Source organism: Zerene cesonia, chromosome 29 (assembly GCF_012273895.1).
Source record: "Zerene cesonia ecotype Mississippi chromosome 29, Zerene_cesonia_1.1, whole genome shotgun sequence".
Classification (NCBI taxonomy): domain Eukaryota; kingdom Metazoa; phylum Arthropoda; class Insecta; order Lepidoptera; family Pieridae; genus Zerene; species Zerene cesonia.
Genome location: NC_052130.1, coordinates 1974151 through 1991929, shown reverse-complemented (window position 1 = coordinate 1991929; position 17779 = coordinate 1974151). Strand labels below are relative to the sequence as shown.

The 17779-nt window shown below is 33.9% G+C and overlaps 1 protein-coding gene across 2 annotated transcripts in view; it reads left to right on the top strand.

Moving 5' to 3' along the window:
• The window catches only part of LOC119837862 (ABC transporter G family member 20), a 61897-nt gene that overhangs the window by 22679 nt on the left and 21439 nt on the right, over positions 1 to 17779 (top strand). Inside the window, exons 2-5 of one of the 2 annotated variants that reach the window (XM_038363641.1) lie at positions 12593 to 12845; positions 14028 to 14187; positions 16452 to 16588; positions 17497 to 17622. In XM_038363641.1, the coding sequence (XP_038219569.1) occupies positions 12595 to 12845; positions 14028 to 14187; positions 16452 to 16588; positions 17497 to 17622 (674 nt within the window). In that variant the 5' untranslated portion in view covers positions 12593 to 12594. Of the gene's footprint in view, positions 1 to 12592; positions 12846 to 14027; positions 14188 to 16451; positions 16589 to 17496; positions 17623 to 17779 lie in introns of those variants that run through there. The other variant, XM_038363642.1, reaches the window with a different exon arrangement.

The following is a 17779-nucleotide window of genomic DNA, read 5'->3' as shown; positions in this document are numbered from 1 at the left end:
AATAAATGTTATTTGCAGTTAACAATTTTCTTTTTTCTTTATTACAATATTTATGGCAAGACTAGGTATATATATTATATATATATTATATTAGTATTTATAGTCCACTAACTATTACACAACTATTATCGCCCACTTTACGCTGACAAAACACGTAAAAGATATCGCAATAGTTATTTTTACAATAAAAAAACAACTTTAAATTGTCAGAACTACATGTTTGCCATGTATACTTAAAAACATCATCAAAATTCCTCAATCGCTTCACCCAGTAAAAAGCTATAAACCAACAAACACAAAAAATACGAGTCGAAGTGATGACTTCCTCCTTCTGTTTGAATGAATATCTTTACTAACCAAGCAACGCCGCAGGCAGAGAGCTAGTCTAAAGCCCGAGATGAATTACGATTCGAGGGTTAAAAAGGTCAAGTCAGCAAACAAGACCGAGTATAACGATGCATTGTTTAACAAAACAATCGCTAATGAGTTCCTATATGCGTTTTTGCTTTATTTTATGTGTGCCTTTATGACTACCATTTGAGGCACGTTCTTTACCATATTGATATAATGATTTGAATGAGTTTGTTTATTTAATAAATTCAAAAGCAGTGGTGGCTTAGTGGTGAGAACCTCGGACTACAAAATCGATAAGTCGGGGTGCGAGACCGGGCGAGCGTGCAGGAAATAAATTGATTTTTCAATTTATCTGCGCATGTTGATAACATATCCACTGCTTAAACGGTGAAGGAAAACATCGTGAGGAAACCGGCATGTCCAAGAATTATAAGTTCGACGACATGTGACATCTGCCAACCCGCACTTGGCCAGCGTGGTGGATTATGGCCTGAACCCTCATAGGAGGCCTATGTCCCAGCAGTGGGAACATATATGAGCTGATGATGATGATTTAATGTTTTTATATGTTTATTTCACTCTTAATTGTAAATAAAAAACAAAAAAACGCATAGAAACTACATCTATAGAGGATATAGTACAATATGGGAGTAATTTAATGTCGAGTAAACTTCTGCATGAAATGGGCCAGATCGCACTGTGGAAGGTACCACGCTCTACAGTATTGGAGTGAACTAGCATGCGACTACTACCGTGTTTCGTTTGGTGATTGGGGGGCTTAGTCCATTTCTTAATTCCTGTCGTCAATCTCCTACTTCTTAAAGTCGGGCAAGAATTTTGTAGAATCTTTTATTATGGCAGAGCAAGCAAAGGGCCACCTGATGTTAAGTGGTCTCTAGTGTTGCCGGCCTATTAGGGACATATACGCACTTTTCTTGAAGGCCCCAATATCGTAATTGTTCGGGAGTACTTCTACTTCGATACATGTCTATTGGCGGTGATGATCGCTTCCCATGTAAACCACACACTCAGTCCGCTATGAGATAAAGTATACAGACAACACCGCGGTATAGTGTAAGCTTATTCAAATCAACATTAATTATGCGAAACAAATTAATATAATACATACATAATTAAATCGGTATTACGTTTCGCAAGGATGTGCAAATGTTTTGTTAATTTATTTGAAGTGATTGAAATTTCAATTATAGCACAATTATTGTATTTTCGCAAGCCATCCGTATCGTTATATAACATATATCTGCGCCAAGTATAGCACCAATCTTCGCTCGCCTCGCTTCGCCCGCGTTTCAACGGAAATTCCCATGGGAATGCTAATGGCAACTAAAGTTAAAATGCTTAGAATAATGTTGTGCCGCTTCTATAGCACAAGTATTTCTAAATTTATCACGATGAGCAAAAGTCTATGTCACTCTCTAGCTAACAATACTCCACTAACTTCTAGCTATTTCATAGAAAAATTAAATAAATAGCATTTATGAATTATTCAAGCGTTTTTCTTTGTATTTTATTATGTCATGACCAATTGACAGGACAAGAAGCTCAAGGTACTCCTTAGCAATTTCCTTATTACTCCATAATAGGTCTCATTTAATAGGTACTAAATATAGAATAGCGCCTTGATGAATTCAGTTATAAAATTTGGTCTTGGCTTCTATGTTTTCTAACGGATTAGGAAATGACCCTGATGGACTGAGGATTTTTTATGTTATGGAGAGCAGCTGATCTGGTGGTGTATAGTAAGCGATCACCACCGCCTATGAACTGTCGCAGAGGCCTCTGCGAATGCACTGCCCGATGTTAAGGTATATAGGATAAGGATAGATATAATAAGGATCGATGACTGGAAAGGAGGAATGGACTGGGAAGAGTGAGAAAGAAATAAGCCGGCTCATCCACTCTCCGTAAGAAACACAGTAGCATGCTACTAGTTCATGGTCTTTTGTGGTGGTTTGGTACTTCCCGGGTGCAATCTGGCCTAATTCGTGTCAAAGCATGCTCGACTTTCACATCAGAATCTAACTTATTTATTAGTTTTGTCTTCAAAAGCATGATTTTTGTATTTAAACTAACAAAATAATAGGTAATTAGGAGTTAATGAATGTTTATTTAGTTGTTAGTTAAAAGAAAGAAGTACTCTTCCACCTTATACACACTCTTTTTACGGTTAGTTTGAAATTTAGACAACAGTTGTTCCTTTATTTTTTTTTTATTAATATGGCTGTAAATATCTAACGGTTTGGCGCGCAATTAATATCAAATGTTTAAATCTAGAACAATACCATAAATAATACAATTAATAAATAATAATAGACACAATCGGTTGACCCAGTCGAAACTTCTGAGCAACTCAACACAAAGAAACAATTAAAATGAGATCCTCTACCTTCTTTGAAGTCAATTGAAAAAAAAAGAAACTATAACAGATAAACATAAATCGAATGAAGACGTTTTAACATAACCTTACTTTTGGAACTATTGCATAAGTGACGGCTATACGGAATCGATGAGCGACATTGCAATATCGCCCTTGACATAGATTGGCTTGCACCTTCGAAAACTTGCACCTACATGTCTACGGTAATCGCATCATATTTGGGTAATCGTTCGTTTAAACTCAATGACTTGTACATTTTAATGAATGGGTAATATTATAGGGCGGTAAAATTGCTCCAGGCTCTTTTAAATTGCTCGTGGTTGCGTTAAGTTAATTTGAGTCCAATAAATAAGTTTTTGCTTTATTACATATCACTTATACAACAACTAGCCGTTCGCCCCGGCTTCACTCGTGGTACATATATAGCCTATGTCACTCAGTAAATTTGCAGCTTTGCAATGGTGAATGAACTCTTGAAATCGGTCCAGTGGTTTGTGCGTGAAAACGTTACAAACGTATAAAATAGAAGCTGCGCCCCGCGGTTTCACCCGCGTAAGTCCGTATGTTATTTCAGTTGTCCAGCTGTCTACGTACCAAATTTCATTGCAATCCGTTCAGTAGTTTTTGCGTGAAAGAGCAACAAACACACACACATCCTTACAAACTTTCGCATTTATAATATTAGTAGGATAGTTTCCTGTTGATAATTATGAGTGTAGAATAAGATAAAAATCTTTTCTACAATAAACGTCATCGACCTATCGGTGAGAAAAGCATCACTCCTGGTTCTAAAATTGGAGCAAATGAAAATAATTTCCTGTATATAAAAAATATACTCATATCAATTGGTTGAAACGGAGTTATCAAGCAACAAAATAAAAAAATACTATAAAATTGGGAACTTCTCTCTTTTTGGGAACGTCGGTGAAAAATTATTTATAATGTGTAAATGTGATATTCTTTATTGCTAATAAGAACAAACAAGTAAGCAGAGAATTACATTCTTATCGCTAGATAGCCATCTCTACCAGGCAACCCTTGAAATAGCAGATAATAAAAAAGAGTGGGTGTGTGTGTCAGTTTTGAAAGATGCAATCACAAATTCAATTATAAGTGAAAATACTAATATAAATAAAGACGCAGTACTATATTTATTGTATTATCACTACACAGCACGAGTATAAGCAAAGGCGCTTCCCTGTGTATGTATGTATGTATACAGAATATGTGCTTAGTTCTTTACAACTGCACAACAGATTTTGACGAGGTTTTTTAAAATAAGTGTTCGGTTTATATGTTTAACATCTATTAAACTACTCCGAATATAACGCATGCGAAGCCGCGGGCTAAAGCTAGTTTAATTATAAAGGCAATAGTTTCTTTTAAATGTACGAGAATAACTGTTTTTATTATTAATAATAAAAATTAAGACTAAAGTCAATTAAAGCCTAGCATGACTGCCCATCGTTGATTAAATTTAATAATTTACAAATTATAAAATGGTATGTTATAATAGTTATAGTATATTGGGTTATATCAATTATACAAATAAAATTAAAATATTTAAATAAACGTTTATATTATTTCAATTAACTTTAATTAAGCTTATCGGCTTAGTGGTTGTTAGCAATTGCAGAGTTTTAGGTTCATTTCCTGTTAAACATGCTGCTTATATTGTTTTATGAAAATAGGAAAATACGTTTTTAGTATGTATCAGATTTATATTTAGATTGAAAGAAATCTTCTGTGTAAACGACCAGAGATTTGTAAGGCTTTAATTGGATTTAACGTGATTTATCAATTACACATTTAAATACTTACCTTTTATTATAATGTAGATACCCACAGCTCTCGGGAAGGTCGCGTGGGTTACGTCGGATTCCTACCGACCAAATTCCTACCGCTAGTGACGGTAAAACACACCAAAGAACTTGACATATATGAATGTCACCGTAACATAGAAAAAAACAGTTTTTGACGTATTATTTTCCGTTAGACTCGTTTGGATATAATACGATTGTTCGTAGTTATGTATTATGCCGAACATTTTATATACCCAAACGTCCGTCACGTACAGGTTGCGAGTGGACGGAACCCTCATGCTCCTTTATCTGTCTTATTTTTAAACGAACCTAACCACCTATAGAATGTCCATTTCAACAGATTGGTGAAGATTATATATAATCTATCAAAAAAAATATTTGCCTGTAAAGTCGGTTACGGGCGAAGATTTTACGTGACAACGTCTTTTTCTCGGTAGAATATTTATTGATATGAATATTATTAAATTGCACAATAGGAACAAGGAATTGAATGAAAATAAGAATTGCACAAATTTTAACTATAGAAAATATTATTTGTTTACTAAAAAGACAGAGACAGAGACACAAGCACGCGCCGATTCAATGCGCCTAATTATCTAGTGCTGCGCGCGCGGCGGACCGATCATAGTTCGGTGACTCATCGTAACGTTACCGGGCGTTACACTTTTTCATGAGTGACTCCGAGCCGCAACCTAATTTAAGACGTTGTCACGTCAAAACGCGTTCAATTGTAAACAGTATGATAAAGATTTCAATTTTCGACGGATTACACTATCCGGATCCGGATTACCCCATCCTACCTGTATCTCGCGAGGTAGGATGGAGATAGGATAAATAAATTGTAATCTGACGGTGTTTACAACTTTACCCTGATCTGTACTTACATACATTAGTAAAACCAAACACGATGACACTTAATTTCAGTTTGTTCAGATTTTATTACTCACTTCGATTTATTTATGGTCAACCAATAAGAGGACCTCCTCCAAAGTCCATAGAGCGAGGGTAAATCAATTGGATTACACCGGGGTTGACCCAAAGGCAAATTATTCGATTTTACACTAGAGTAAGTACGTTATATGAACTTCTTTCGTTTAAAGAAAAACTAAAGAAATATAAGTGACTATACTTGAAGGGTCCAATAATAAGTATTTATTTATAGATTTATATAAAAAGTAAATATAGTTACAAAAAATACAAGGTTTAATCAATTAATTAAATTGTCTCACTTGCTCTCATAGAGAGTATGCGTAAGAGAATTATTGAATCCTGGCGGTCCTAATCAGGATAATAAGCTAAACTCATGAAGTTATTGTGATGTCACCAATACTTAAAAATATGAAATAAGAAACGTTTGAAATCTCTTCTTAATTAAGGATCAAAATCGAGACTAAAGTAGTCGGTCTCATAAAAATATACAGGTGGAACGAATGTGTCAAATAAAAGCGAAAAATAAACTAAATCTCTCTAACTAACTAACTAACTAACTAAATACTCATAAATAGAAATAAATACCGCCTCCTTGGTACAGTGGTAAACGCGTGAGCGTAGAACCGAGAGGTCCTGGGTTCGATTCCCGGTTGGGACAATAAAAAAAATGTCTCGGTCTGGCAGGACACAAAAGGCTGATCACCAACTTGTCCATAAAGAAAATCGATCAGTGAAACAGATGTATATCATCTGCCCCATACCCCAGTCACACGGGACTTCACACTATACTCATAAATAAAGATCGGTTCGTCGTAATTAAATTAACATAATTGTAAGATAAAAAAACCTTCGAATGCACGTAAATTACCTTTAAGAATTACCCTGCAGGAATTTAGGAAAGTTTAAATGACGTATACTACGTATATATGACGTGTTTAGCTGATATGACGTCAGTCTGTATCTCATATCAAAGATTTGGTCCGTCGTGTTTAAGTAATTGACTATAAACTGTGGCGTTTCATGAATAAATATAGATTAAATGGAAGTTACGTATTTATTACCTTGCTTTTACACTTCTACATTTCCTGTAATTATTATAATTGTAGCTTGTATAGTATTTTCATGTGTTTGATTTAACGCTTGTTTTATACATTTAGAAATTATAATACTTTTTAAAGGATTTTAAACGCGATTTATTCATTACGTATTATTCACGTTTCGAACACTTTACAGCGAGCGTGGTCACAGGGAGCGTGGTCCAGGGAGCGTTTTTATTTTATTTATTGTTGTTGTTGTTGTTAGGGTTGCCTGGTAGAGATCGCTACCTAGCGATAATGCCGCCCTTTGTGAATTTAATTTAAGTTTTTTTGTACGACTGCTTATTTTTGAATATTTACGCAATAAAGAATTTTCATTAATTCATTCCAGTCTCCCAATAATATAATGAATAAACCGCGTTTAAAATCCATTAAAAAGTTTTGTAATTTCTAAATGTAGCTTGTATATTTCAAACTGAATGATGTATTTAATGACATTTTATCTAATAAGGTCCGGACAAGAATACCTGCTATAATATTCTAAATGTTAAAATATTTGTCTGTATCTTTTTCACGCCTAAACAAACAATTTGGATGAAATGTAGTACTGAGATAGTTTGATCCGAGACAGGGCACAGGAATATTTTTATCCCGGTTATTCCACGGGAACAGAGGCTAACTGGGGAAAACCCCGGAACTATCTGACTTTTCCTTTTCTAGGCGGGAGAAGCCACGTTATGAAGCGAGATCAAAAAAAAGGGAATCAAAGAAAAGAACATCACAAAACCAACAGAACATTTATAGTATTTATTGCTCGAACATTTATCAGTACCGCTATGTCAAATAAGAAATAGCTTATTTTTATCTAAAAACAACAGCTGACCGTCGCTCGCCGTGATTTAACTCTGTCAATCTATTTAGGTTGTCTATGAGTCATAGATTTTATGCTTTTTATAGAGAACTAGCCTCCCGTCTGTGACTTCACATAGTCAAAGGAAATTCGAAATGAGGTCGTTACGTCACTCTCTAGTCTCTTATCTATCAGATAAAAAAATCATATCATAGAGTCCCTCCATTGCGATGCGAAAGAAAGACCCTAACTTCCACGTATATAATTACTAGCTTTAGACCGCGGCTTCACACGCGTTAAAATCGATATAGTTTAATGGATGTTATTATACATATACACCTTCCTCTTGAATCACCCTTTCTATAATAAACCGTTGTATAGTATTAAAGATCTAATCATACATACAAACATAGAGACAGATGCGGGAAGCGACTTTGCTTCATACTATACTAGCTTATGCCCGCGGCTTCGCACGCGTTAAATTCGGAGTAGAAGACAAAAAGATGTTATTATACATATAAACCGTCCCTTTGAATCACTCTATTTATTAAAAATCCCATCAAAATCTGTTCCGTAGTTTTAAAGATTTAAGCATACTAAGACACAGGGATAGAGAAATCGTATCGTAATCGAATCGTAATCGTGTAGTGATAGTGATGAAGAATAAAACAGAACAAGAAGTTATTTATGTATCATTATTATTAATATAATAATATTAATGTTTTGCCTCGGATAAAATCTTATAAGGTATCAATGTATTCAGGTTTAAAAATCAAAACATATTTCATGACGTCAATACATGTTTCAAAGAATTGCCGACATTCTGACGTCAGACAAGATAAATAAGATGTTATCTCTGAGATACAATGTTACAAATTAGTTTTTTTATGTCCATTGAAGTGAATGACCATACAAACACTTATTGTATTTGTGTATGATTCGAATCCAGATAACGTATGATCGTATTGATGTAGTGCATGTTTAAAATTAATTTAAACCACAGATAATAAATTTATTTTTTACTAAATTTTTTCTAGCTGTGACACAGGAAAATAAAGAAAACTGGTGCCTATTTTATTTAAATAGACGATTTAAATTAAAGTTTTAACATAGGATATACTTTTTAAGAGATAATTTGAATTTAATTAAATTAAACAGAGTTTCAAGACAGGATGAAGTTCTCATTTATACTATAACTAGCTGCGCCCCGCGATTTCACCCGCGTAAGTCTGTATCTCGTAAGAATATCGGGATAAAAAGTTGCCTATATGTTATTCCAGTTGTCTAGCTATCTACGTACCAAATTTCATTGCAATCGGTTCAGTACTTATTGCGTGAAAGAGCAACAAACACACCCACATCCTTACAAACTTTCGCATTAATAATAATGTTTGTTGGATAGTATAGTATGGTAGTAGGAAGGATAGGATTTATAGATTTGTTATCTCACAACTTTTGACTTCGATTCGGATTAGGTTATTCTTTTTATTTGAAAGCCGGAGCTTGACCTCTTAATTTGGATGAGTTCTGACAATGGCATCCATAAGCAACGCTATGAGTCTTAAGAATTCGCATTAAAACTAGAAAAAATACAGCTAACATCACAAATACAAACCTCCTCGAAAACTTTGTTAGAAATAATTTAATATATAATTCTAAAGGCGAGAACTTGAATATATTTAGATATAGCCGTTAAAAAAAATATAAATGTTTTTCGCATTGTACTCAAAACCGTCAAATACGTAAAACATCATACATATAAAGGATCATAGATAGTTTACGAAACTAATTTTACACCTCAGTGACAAATATTGCTTCGAATTAATTATCACTTACAAATGGTTATTTTTTCGTTTGGCAACCGCTTAACGTGATATTTTTTTAATCAAATAACTATTCATATCCTTTGAGGTTTTACGTTATTGACGTAAAATGATTTAGTGTTGGCCTATGGCTTCGGTTGGGAATTCCCTATTGTCGTCATCACGGTAATTGAAAAGGCTCTGGGATTTGGATTATGAGATTATTTTTACATTTCATTGCTCTTATATTTATTTGTTTTTATTCACGAAAAGGGCTCTTTAGGGAGAGAGAAATTTTATTATGAGATTATTTCATTAATTTTATATTTATTTAATTCATTAAGTATGCCTTCTTTCTGTTTGATATAATTATATAAATAAGAGTTTTAATTAAGCTCTTCTTATGTTATGATACTAAAACTTCTATTTTATGTATCCTCATAGACTTAACCTTAACCAAACCCATAATCGTTGTGTAAAAGATAACAATATACATGAAACTTGAGCCGTAAACCTGTAATCGTTATTTGCCTTGAATGAAAACGACTTTTTATTAATTTATAAAAACGGGACCTCGGCATGACATTTGGCCAAGAATTGCATAATGTGAGTTAATATTTATAGTTCCTATAATTATTGGCATTAAGAATGTAAATAGTGTTTTTTGGTTAGTTATTTAAGGACCAGGAAGATGCAATTTATAAATATACACCAATTTATTTTAACACAGCGTAATTATTAATAACTACATAACTATTTAAAATAAGTAAAAAACTAGATGATTTTAAATTAGCAATATCTTTATGAAAATCCTGAAATTATTAATCATGAGAAGGCTTACAAAGGGATAATATTTATTGCCATAATCAATATTTTGAATTATCTGTGGAATCCGTGATTTTTGGCGCCAACATTTATTTTATTTTTTATCAATGCGCATTTAGTGTATAGTGTATACCAAGATAACATCATGTGTAACTAATCGTTTTAGCAAGAAAAAAGGTACATGTATGAGTTAATTTTTTTGACAAAATGAAATATAAGTAATAAAAAACATAAAATGTTTTTAAATATTAATATCCGCGCGTCAAGGTTTCATTCTGTTGATATCCTTGCGACTCCAAATAAGTTTTGATGGAATTATAATCTAGTTTACAAAAATACTGGTCCAGAGATATGATAATATGATATAACAAAATAATGTCTTTAGAAGGTTTTAAGTTTCTGTTTCTATTATATTTGACTAAATTTATTAACCTACGAATTCGAAACAGATATTATTAAGATAAAAATGTTATTTTTTCATCGTTTTAGCTTTACGGATCATTTAAAACTGAAATGTACCTAGAATTATATTATTTTTATATTTCGTTTCAATTCAGTAAAAGCGATGCCCTTGTCCCCTAGTGGGGTATGGGGCAGATGATATACATCTGTTTCACTAATCGATTTACTTTATGGACAAGTAGGTGATCAGCCTTCTGTGTCCTACCAGACCGAGACACCATTTTTCGTTCTCACCGGGAATCGAACCCAGGACCTTTCAGTTCTATACTCACTTTACTGTTCCACAAGTGGCTAGTGAGACAAACAATTAAGACCAAGCAACGAAAATAATTACGTCAGTAACGTTTACGTATATGCCATTATTATGTTATTCCGTGATAAAAGCTGTGATTTTCCATTACATGACTTGCATGACCTGCGAATAATTAATGTTCATCTAGTTTTTGTTTGTATGTTTGTAACCTTGCAAATCCTTTACACATTTATCTATCTCTTCTACACATTGAAATACTACACGGAGTCAGGGCGAGTGTGTGAGCTTTTAATAATACTAAATTCCGCCCGCGGTTTCACTCGCGTGATCAAAGCATTGCGGGAGATAATGTTATATAATGGTTAAACTCACTCCCTAGTCTCACACTACCTTCAAAGACAAAACTCCTACCATAAAAACCCTCCGTTGTGACGTGAAACAAAGACAAGTTTACAAACTTTCGTAATTATAATACGAGTTTTGTTTTGTCATAGCGGGCAACTGAGCTGGTGGTTCGCCTGATGGTAAACGATCAACACCGCCCATGAACATTCGCAGAGGCTCAGACCTCTGAGATTCCGCTGCCCGCTTTTAAGGGATGAGGGAAAGGATAGATGACTGGAAAGAAAGAATGGACTGGGAGGGGGGAGGAGAAGGAAATACGCCTCCGGTAAAGAATTAAAAAAAGATTTTATTATCGTTAAGTATATGCAATATTATTATTATTATCATCAGCCCATATATGTTCCCACTGCTGGGACACAGGCCTCCTATGAGGGTTCAGGCCATAATCCACCACGCTGGCCAAGTGCGGGTTGGCAGATGTCACATGTCGTCGAACTTTTGATTCTTGGACATGCCGGTTTCCTCACGATGTTTTCCTTCGTCGTTTTAAGCAGTGGTGATATTATCTACATGTGCAGAAAAATTGAAAAATCAATTTATTTCCTGCACGCTCGCCCGGTCTCGAACCCCGACTTATTGATTTTGAAGTCCGAGGTTCTCACCACTGAGCCACCACTGCTTATGTTTATGTGTATATGCAATATATTTATGTGTAATACACTAACGAAAACAAAAACATTTTTGACTTATGCCTGTGTTCATACATGTAGTAAGTACCAAGTAGTTACGTAAATATAGTCGTTTTCAATAATCGATCTGTTCAAAAGTCAACAGTTTAGGATTATTGGTTCGTTGTACATTGCTTCCTTATTTAAACGTGATGGAACGAAAATGTGAACAAAAGTATCAATGCATTGGAACATGTTATCTTTAAACCACAGATGACGCATCAGTTCGATATTGAAACCAAGCGTTAAAAGAGTTATCTAGATATGAGTACTAAGAACTAAGGTACTGGTCTGATTAGTTAGTGGAAATGTACGTAATTGTTTGAAATTCCTAGTTAAACTGACTATGTAGGTGTAAAATGGCGTAACAAGTAGGGTGCTCCTTAAAATAATATTGATGATTATTTTAATTAACCCCGGTTGGCATGTGGTAGATAAATAACGTATATCACTAAGATCACGATAGGAAAGAACGTTTGAAATCGGTCTAGTACTTCCTGAGATTAGTGTTTACAAGCATACAAACTGTGATAGTATCGTAGTATACTATGATAACATGAATGTATTATATAAGATTATTTAGTTAAAAGTGTTATGATGAATGTTAGATTTTGACTATATTAATGACAAGATGCTTGTCCGCCCGGGGTCAAGATTCCTATTTCCGTTCAGTAGTTTCAGCGTGATTAACAGACAAACATCCAATCAAACAAACTTTCACATGTATAATATCACTATGATTGAAATGCTAAAAAACTGAAAATTTCTGTTCAATTTCCTTTCAGCAATGCCGGCCTACGACAACGAAGGGGCCAACATATCTATGGAGGATGTGAGGGATTCACATCGACCGGCCAGCACGATACAAGATGAACTAGCTATGAGGAGGAACCGAATGCTGAAGACACAGAAGTCGACGATATCCTCGAGAAAACAGCAGGCGGTTTGTGTGAGGCGAGCACATAAGAAGTATGGGCCAACAAAGAACCCTAACGTGATCCTAGATGGATTGAATATGACAGTTCCTAAAGGCGCTATGTAAGTAACTTTTAGGTTTTTCAAACTCAAACTCAAACCCAACCTTAAACTTAAACTCAAACTCAATACTTCAATAAAACCCTAAAAATGACAATTCATCAGCACTTGTGCTTATGAATAGATATTTTTGAATTTCCTCTGATTCTAAACACTTCTACACAGTAGGATCGGCAAGAAACTCGATAATTTTACCCGACTCCGAAAGAAAGAGAGGTTATGTTTTTCTCGTGTATGTATATTTCTGTGACACGCTCTAGAGTTGCTAAGGCTTTTATATGTGTGGTGTCAATAGATTCTTAGTTGTGACTCCTGACGTTCACACTGGGTACATCAAAATTAAAAAATAAACCAAATTTTGGCGCCAATGTAATAAAAAAAAAAGTTAAATACGTGAAGCGCGGTATTATGATATACATATTTTTAATATTAAATGCACATTATGTTGTATATTTTTTTGTCTTTGTTGTTTTTACTTATTTATTATAATTAGTTTACTAAATGCATCCAAAAGATAAACAGCGGCGTTTAATATGTTTGTTTATTTAATTTGTTAGTTTTATTTATTTATTTGTTTTATAAAGGCCAGCTGTGAATTATTATACTTAGTGACATAAATATTATTACTTCGATGTCACATATAATTGAAAAGTGAAAAAAGCGCATAAACCTATCTCAACTACAACTATTTAAACGTAAAAGTTTTCGAATGGATGTTTAATACTTTTTATAGGCTGTCCAAAATGGCTGATGGGATCTGCGTGAAATTTTCCATAAAGATAGTTTATGAACTGAATTAGTACAAAAGTTTTTTATCTGATTACATATGCGGTATATATCAAATGTTTAAAGTAGTTTATATCACTCTAACCTAACTATCTCCAGACAGAATCATGACATAAAACCACTCCGTTGCGAAGTGAATAAAGACAAACAAACACACTTATGCATTTATATCAAGGACTAGTTCTAGCAACTTCACACAGGACTCAATTAGACGTGGTTTTCCCGCGTATTTTACAAGTTTTTTTTGTTATAAATGTCGTCCCATTAATTCTTATTTTACAAAAGTATTTTTTTATTCTAACGTATAATTTCTGTAATTAGCTCATTTATAAAGTAAATAGGCAAGCTATTCAGATTTATGATATTATATTAGACCAATAACATTATTCTATTTGACAGCTACGGTCTTCTCGGAGCTTCAGGATGTGGAAAGACCACACTGCTCTCCTGTATTGTCGGAAGACGGAGGTTGAATGCAGGCGAAATTTGGGTGCTTGGTGGAAGACCTGGAGGCCCTGGGAGCGGGGTTCCAGGCCCTAGGATCGGATATATGCCACAAGTAAGAATTATCATACCTTTAAACAAAACGCTATAGAATTTTTATTCTAAAAAAACTATTTTTCTTCAGATAAATTGCGAAAATAATTGTCATAAAGTCTTATATATGTATGTAAACTGGTCAATTTAATAAATAAATATTTTATTAGTATTCAAGCATTATATACTAATTGCTACTAACAAAATAAATCTGTAGAATGTAAAGTTAATGTTTTTATATAATTGTATAAACTAATTTTAAATAAAATTGTATAAATTAAAATATAAGACAGACTGTTAAGAAAATAACCCATCAAAATAATTACCGCGCCTTCTGTTACTTAACCCAGTATTTGGACTCAAATAGCAACAATTTTCAATATATGACGTCTTCCGTACAGAATCGGTCGTTTCATATGAGAACGTATTATGAACGTGGACTTTCTGAAGCAAAGGGAGGAAAGATTCAAAGTTTTAAGTGGTTTTCACAACTTCTTTGTCCAATGAATTGCGAATAGTCGATTTGGTTTCCATTGTTATATTGAATAGCAATGAATTGGGGAACTTTTCTGTGATAAATAGAACATTCTGCGAGTAACTAAGGTCTTAAGTTCTTTATCTAGTGAGATAGGAGAGATTTCTTATCTATACAATTTTAATTCAAAAATAAAAACATGGTTAAAAAAGAGTCATTTTAATTTTCTAGTAAAAAGATAGCTAAATCTCATAAGACCTTTGAAGTTTATATACACTAATATAATAGTGAGGAAACGTTTGGAATTTTATATGTTTCTAACGTTTTCACGTGAAAATTACTGGACCGATTTCAAATGTTCCTTCACTATACGAAGCTGCTGCTTCAATGAGTGACATAGATTATAGAATATGTAATATGGACGAAGCCGGGGCGAACAGCTAGTACTCATAGAAATGGAACACACGTAATGACAAAATATGATATTTTCATCCGAAATGAGAAAGAATCACGAAAATAATTAAGGCTCCAGCAGCCCCCGAATGATACAGATTTGCATAAAGCCATTTATCAACTGTCGCAATTTTAGAAGACTCCCTCCAGTTCGTTTGTTAAATGTGAAATGTTTATCAGTGAAACCTTTTTTCTTGTAAAAGCTTATCACTAAAAGCTAATGCTTTTAGTAAATTACTACCCGCTTATTAATATAAGTACATATTTATAAAAGGTAAATATTATAATAGACAACGGAACGTAGTATATTACAAGCTATTGTTTGGATTATTATTACTGGTATTTAAAACAACACCGCTTCCCTTTTCAGAAGAATTCCATTCAATAACATTGGATGGAATTATGTATATGGGATAATGTAAGCGCATTTTTAAGGTTTTAAACTAGTTTGTTTGTTTTAGTTGTTAGTTTTAGCACAATTATGTGCTCAATATTATAATTTAGGGACTCCTAAACTACTTAATGGATTTTTATTAAATTTGCACACGATATGCAGATTTTTGGTTTTTGGAGACGTCAATTAAAGAATTTATCGCTTTAAAATTATACATAAAGGTGATATTGTTTGAAATATATGATTTAATCTATTTAATTGTCAGCATTGCAACATTATAAACAAAATACCATATACTAGCTTTTTCCCACGGCTTCCCACGCGTTAAATTTAATAGATGTTATAATATAAACCTTCCTCTTGAATCACTCTATCTATTAATAATAAGGCATCAATCCGTGATCCGTGGCGGACTTACGCGGGTGAAACCGCGGGGGGCAGCTAGTTTAATTTATAATAATTGAAAGACTAGTATCCGTATTATGTGAATAAACTTGGTTAATATACTCGTAAGGGGTATGACGTCACTGTCGTAAAAATAAACTATAAAATATATCCTGCTTATGTTTTTGCCATTTCTTTACAAATTTGTCTACAATCTCGCAAAGCGAGTACGTACTACCACCGATAACATAATACCAGTACAATAATTTCAACACGCTTTATTAGCTTCATATTTTTGTATGTTTGTATGCATCTGACTCATATAGACTCGAGTTTGACTTTAATGGACATCAATTCAAACTCAAAATCAAGGACCGGTGACAAAACAATTTCAGGGACGAGCTTCTATTATATCTACAACTAGCTTTTGCCCGCGGCTTCGTACGCGATAATTCAGATTAGTTTCATAGATATTATTATACATATAAACCTTTCTTTTGAATCACACTATCTTTAAAAAAAACCCATTAAAACCCATTAAAATCCGTTAAAAAGTCTAAAATATCTAAATTTTTTTCAGGAAATCGCGTTGTTCGGGGAATTTTCTATCCGGGAGACGATGATATACTTCGGTTGGATATCTGGGATGACCACCAAGGAGGTGGAGGAGCGGATTGACTTTCTGGTCGATCTGCTACAGTTACCAAACCCGACTAGGTGAGTTGCCAATTTGTCAAGTTGCGTACGCGATAATTTAATTAAAAGTAAACAGCAAAAAAACATCTTTATCTTTTACTTTGAAAGAACCTGCAGCAAACTTGAAAGAATATTATCTTCTCTATATATATATGAAATGCTAGGTATACCATACTCCTAAAACGGCTAGACCGATGATCGTGAAATTTTATGTGTATATCGGGGAGGTCTGAGAATCGGCCAACATCAACAGTAAGGCAGAACAGCGTTTGCCGGGTCAGCTAGTATATTTATGTATTTCGGAAAAAATTTCTAGTGGTCTTTAAAAAAATATAATTGTAACATTGATGTAGGTACAGTATAAAACGTTATAGGTCCTTCGAAGAAATCCTAGACATTTAAACACCGAATCAAATAGAGGAGTGTTATAAATTTGCTATCGATGTATGTCTGTTGCATCGTAGCTGTGTAACGGACGGACCGATTTCAATGCTGTTATTTGATTTGAAAGTCAGTTTTTTCGCGGTGGTTCTTAGCTATGTTCGGTTATTTATATATGTCTATGTATCGCTCGAACAGTGAAAGGTTAACAGGAATTTCTGTCATATGATTAATGAATACTCTATTAATTACCTCTCTTGCTAGTGTAATCGTAAAATGGAAACTAATTATAATTATATGGGGATTTTTAATTAAATTTGTATACCAAATAAAGCTCTGTGACGTCTATGCAAATGATAGCATTCTTTTTCGAGATACATACATTAAATAATAATGATATTAAGATGTATGTGAATGGAGTTTTGAAATGAAATTTATAACTTTAGGTTTTCTGACACTATCGTCTAAAGCTGTCCAATCTAACCAGGACATTTAAGTTTGTGATTTTAAATATATAGACTAGATTTTTATACATTTTTCGTTTCCAGACAAGTAAAGGTACTGTCAGGAGGTCAGCAGAGACGCGTGTCTCTGGCTGCTGCTCTTCTTCACGAGCCCGAACTACTCATACTTGACGAGCCAACGGTTGGAGTCGATCCTGTGTTAAGACAAGGGTGAGAATTGATTCTATTTAAGGTTTATTGTCTGTGGTAACTAGGGAAAAAGGGTACACAGCGTGTAGGGGAAAAATTATTTCAGAGTTTTTTTTTTATGTCACGGTCGGCAATGGAGCTGGTGGGACGCCTGATGGTAAGCGCTACCACCGCCCAT